The sequence below is a fragment of the Gekko japonicus genome, unplaced genomic scaffold (assembly GCF_001447785.1).
Source record: "Gekko japonicus isolate JY-2015 unplaced genomic scaffold, Gekko_japonicus_V1.1 scaffold4407, whole genome shotgun sequence".
NCBI classification, from domain to species: domain Eukaryota; kingdom Metazoa; phylum Chordata; class Lepidosauria; order Squamata; family Gekkonidae; genus Gekko; species Gekko japonicus.
Window position 1 is genome coordinate 55,359 of NW_015160962.1, and position 4,562 is coordinate 59,920.

The 4,562-nt window shown below is 43.9% G+C and overlaps 1 protein-coding gene across 1 annotated transcript in view; it reads right to left on the minus strand.

Moving 5' to 3' along the window:
- Positions 1-4,016, minus strand: part of LOC107122307 (zinc finger protein 850-like) — a gene marked incomplete at both ends in the record, with an annotated part of 58,838 nt that extends 54,822 nt beyond the window's left edge. Inside the window, one exon of the mRNA XM_015425364.1 lies at positions 2,855-4,016. Within this exon, the coding sequence (XP_015280850.1) occupies positions 2,855-4,016 (1,162 nt within the window). The remainder of the gene's footprint in view (positions 1-2,854) is intronic.
- Positions 4,017-4,562: the final 546 nt, after the last annotated feature.

Here is a 4,562-nt window from a genome sequence, read left to right on the forward strand (position 1 = left end):
AGCAGGAAGGATTCTGGTGTACGAGGGATATTTTGAGCTATGATGTTCTCCATCTGTAGTTTTACGTCTGTCTAAAACTGTTGGATCTTGGGGCAGATCCACCAGCAATGCAGGTAAGTCCCTAGTGGTCCACAACCTTTCCAGCATATGGGGCTTCTGGTTCTGCTAAATTTGTGTATTTGCTGGGGGGTTAAGTACAATCTTGAGTCAGTTTTGAAGAACTGGGATTTTATGTTGTACATCGTTGAGCTACTCGCTGGAGAGTTCCAGATGGTTTCCCAGTCTATCTCTTGCCAGTGCACGTCTAGCTCTTCCTCCCACTTTATTTGATGTCTCATTTTTGTGGAGGTGTCCGCGATGACTACTATGAGGAAAGGTTAAAGCGCTTAGGGCTCTTTAGCTTGGAGAAACGACTACTGAGGGGTGACAATACTGAGATAGAGCAGGTATTGGGATAGAGCAGGTAGAGAAAGAGGTACTTTTCTCCCTTTCTCACAGTACAAGAACTCGTGGGCACTACATGAAATTGCTGAGCAGTCGGGTTAGAACAAATAAAAGGAAGTACTTCTTCACCCAAAGAGTGATTAATACATGAAATTCACTGCCACGGGAGGTGGTAGCAGCTACAAGCATGGATGGCTTCAGGAGGGGATTGGATAAGCATATGGAGCAGAGGTCCATCGGTGGCTATTAGCCACAAAGTATAGATAGGAACTCCGGGGCAAGTGATGCTCTGTATTCATGGTGCTTGGGGGGGGGGTCAACAGTGGGAGAGCTTCTAGTGTCCTGGCCCCACTGCTGGACCTCCTGATGGTACCTGGTATTTTTGACAGAAACTGAAAAAAAGGGGGGGGGGGCTCAACCCAAAATCAGCTGTGAACTAAAAGGGTCAAGCTAACAACTATATTATAAAAATACAAATCTTTATTAGGGTGTAGAATTCAAAAGGATTTCCCCCCGTGTGCGTTCTTTGGTGCAGTCAAAGAGTACCACTATGTTTGAATCTCGTTCCACACACTGAGCATTAGAATCATAGAGTTGGACTCTTTAATATGACTGCCTTGCTGGACTGTGAGAAGTGTGTGCCAGAGTAATGGACAAAAAACAACAAATAACTGTTTCACACCACAGCCATTAAACCAATTTATACCATCTATTAAGACACAAATATTACGAGCAATGAAAATATATGTCAACACATAAACAAAAAGGACCACTCTTCATGTATTTCTATAAATCATGCTGTAGAATCCAAATTATATTCAAACACAGACACACCCAAAAGTCACTGATCGCCAAAGGAATCTTCCCAAAACTGAAGACATCTCATAATTAATTGCAGTTGCTGACGGCGTTAAACTCCATGCCGTTCATTCTTGCAAAAATGTAGAAGCCCCAGTTTAATCACAACTTGAACAGGTGAGAAAACTGAAGATGACTTGAAGCTTGAAACTTGCGATTTCATGCATTTGCCAGCTTTATGGGTTACCGCGTTTTACTGATTCTTTGTCAAAAGTCAATGTTCTCTCCTATAGCAATAAATTCAAGAAGAATCTACAAAAGTAAAGTCGATACAATCGGGGCCATTGACTCAAGTCACATTTTAGCTATTTAAGGTGGGCTCTCCCTGAGCTCACTCTCTTGCTTTTTCCTCTCCTAATCCCACCCTACCTTGTTGGTTCCATTCTTGGACAGTTGGGAATCAGTCCACATGTGCTGCTGGTAAGCTCACAATCCCTTCCCCTTAGTGTGTCTTATTTTTCGCTGCATTATGCTAATGTCTCGTCAGACAGCTAACATATTATCCACCAATGATATTCCTGCTCATGCAAATGTCGCTATCCTTTCAACTCTGTATTCCTAGCTCTGTATTGTGTGTGTGAATGCTTGATTATTGTTTGTATGCTTGACAACATTTAGTAAAGAAATCAATTATTTCAGCAATATTGTCCCTGTGACTATTTGTGGGCTCTGGGAATTCTGAGTCCGTATACACAGGTTATGATCCTATATTTTATGCCTATTGCCATTTAATATTTATAATTCCCCAAGCTTCTTAAAAAATAAGGCAATTTGGCTAACAAAGGGACCTCCAGGGTCATCTAGTCCAATCCCCTGCACAATTCAGGAAATTCACAAATATCTCCCCCCACAAATATCAAGTGACCATTGCTCCATGCCCAGAAGATGGAAACCCCACTCCCCACAAGCATCAAGGATCCCTGGCCAAACTGGCCTGGGAAAATATTGCTTCCTGACCCCAAAATAGTGATCAACATTTCCCTGAGAATGTAAGAGAGGGCCACAAGAAAGGAGGAGGAGGAGATTGGATCTATACCCCACCCCTCACTGCCCAAAGGTGTCTTAGAGTGGCTTACAAACTCCTTCCCCTCCCCACAACAGACACCCTGTGAGGTAGGTGGGGCTGAGAGAACTCTGACAGAGACTGCTCTTTTTCAACAACAGCTGTGCCAGAATTACGGCTTGCCCAAGGTCATCCAACCAGGAGCAAGTGGAGGAATGCGGAATCAAACCCGGTTCTCCAAGATTAGAGTCCGCACACTTAATTACTACACCAAACTAAGCACTAACGCAACACTTCCTGCCCTCCCTTCTCGTGATCTGCCTAAGTTCACCGAACCAGTATTCTTGTCACGTGGCCCTCTAGCGTCTGTTTAAAAACCTCCCAAGAAGGAGAGCCCACCATCTCCCGAAGGTTCAAAGGTTTTCTCCACTGTGTGGGTTATCTGATGCTGTTGAAAATAGCCACTCAGACTGACTCTCTTTCCACGCTCTGAGCATTCAAAAGATTTATTTCCTGTGTGGGTTCTCCAATGCTGGTGAAGATTCGAACTGTCAATGAATCTTTTCCCACACTCTGAGCACTCAAAAGGTTTCTCCCCTGTGTGGGTTCTCAGATGCCGTTGAAGATTCGAACTCTCAATGTATCTCTTTCCACACTCTGAACATTCAAATGGTTTCTCCCCTGTGTGCATTTTCTGATGCCGTTGAAGATTGCCACGTTTGCTGAATCTTTTTCCACACTCTGAACATTCAAAAGGTTTCTCCCCTGTGTGGGTTCTTTGGTGCACTTGAAGAGTGCCATGTTCAGTGAATCTCTTTCCACACACCAGGCATTCAAAGGGCTTCTCTCCTGTGTGGGTTCTTTGGTGCAGTTGAAGATGGCCACTCTGACTGAATCTCTTTCCACACTCTGAGCATTCAAAAGGTTTCTCCCCTGTGTGAGTTCTCTGATGCAGTTGAAGACTGCGACTCCTACTGAATCTACTTCCACACTCTGAACATTCAAATGGTTTCTCCCCTGTGTGCATTGTCTGATGCCGTTGAAGACTGCGACTGTCACTCAAACTCTTTCCACACTCTGAGCATTCAAAAGGTTTCTCACCTGCATGTGCTAACTGATGCAGTTGAAGACTGCGATTCCAACTGAATCTCTTTCCACACTCTGAGCATTCAAAAGGTTTCTCCCCTGTGTGGGTTTTTTGATGCTGTTGAAGATTTCTACTCCCAATGAACCTCTTTCCGCACTCTGGACATTCAAAAGGTTTCTCCCCTGTGTGGATTCGTTGATGCCGTTGAAGATTGCGATTCTCAATGAATCTCTTTCCACACTCTGGACATTCAAAAGGTTTCTCCCCTGTGTGGGTTTTTTGATGCCGTTGAAGATGATAACTCTGATTGAATTTCTTTCCACACTCTGAGCATTCAAAAGGTTTCTCCCCTGTATGGGTTCTCTGATGCTCTTGAAGAATGCCACTCCGACTGAATTTCTTTCCACACTCTGAGCATTCAAAAGGTTTTTCCCCTGTGTGGGTTCTGTGATGCTGCTGAAGAGTGCTCCTCCAACTGAATCTCTTTCCACACTCTGAGCATTCAAAAGGTTTCTCCCCTGTGTGGGTTCTCTGATGGTCTCGAAGAGTGGCATTCTGACTGAATCTCTTTCTACACACAAAGCATTCAAAAGGTTTCTCCCCTGTGTGGGTTCTTTGATGTTCTTGAAGATGGCCACTCTTATTGAAACTCTTTCCACACACTGAACATTCAAAAGATTTCTCCCCTCTGTGTATTTTTTGGTGCACAAGGAGCTGTGATCGATTTTTGATGTACTTTCCCCACTGAATGCATTTACTTCCCTTCATTATCCTGAGCATTGGAAAATGTACATTATGCTTTCTTCCATCTTGCTTCTGAACCAAATGGCTGTCTGTTTTTCTTTTAGGTTTGCCTCGATTCCTGACATTTTCTTTCAGGTCTTCATTTTTAACTCTATCTGGCCTTTCCTGATGAAGTTCCTCACCCTCCTCATTCCTCTGATCATCCTTTGCTGGAATAAATAGAGAGAACCTGTTAGCGCCTGGAAGGTCCAAAGGCATCTATCTGATTGGAGTAGAGGAGGATTGATGACCCTTTGGCCTCAAACACCTTTACTGCTCTTACCACCCCTCCACCTTTCCCCAGAATATCTAGTATCAAAGTGTAAGAATGTATGTAAAACCCCGGTCGCTATAGAATCCATTGAGGCCTGAAGCCTTTGCTCCTAT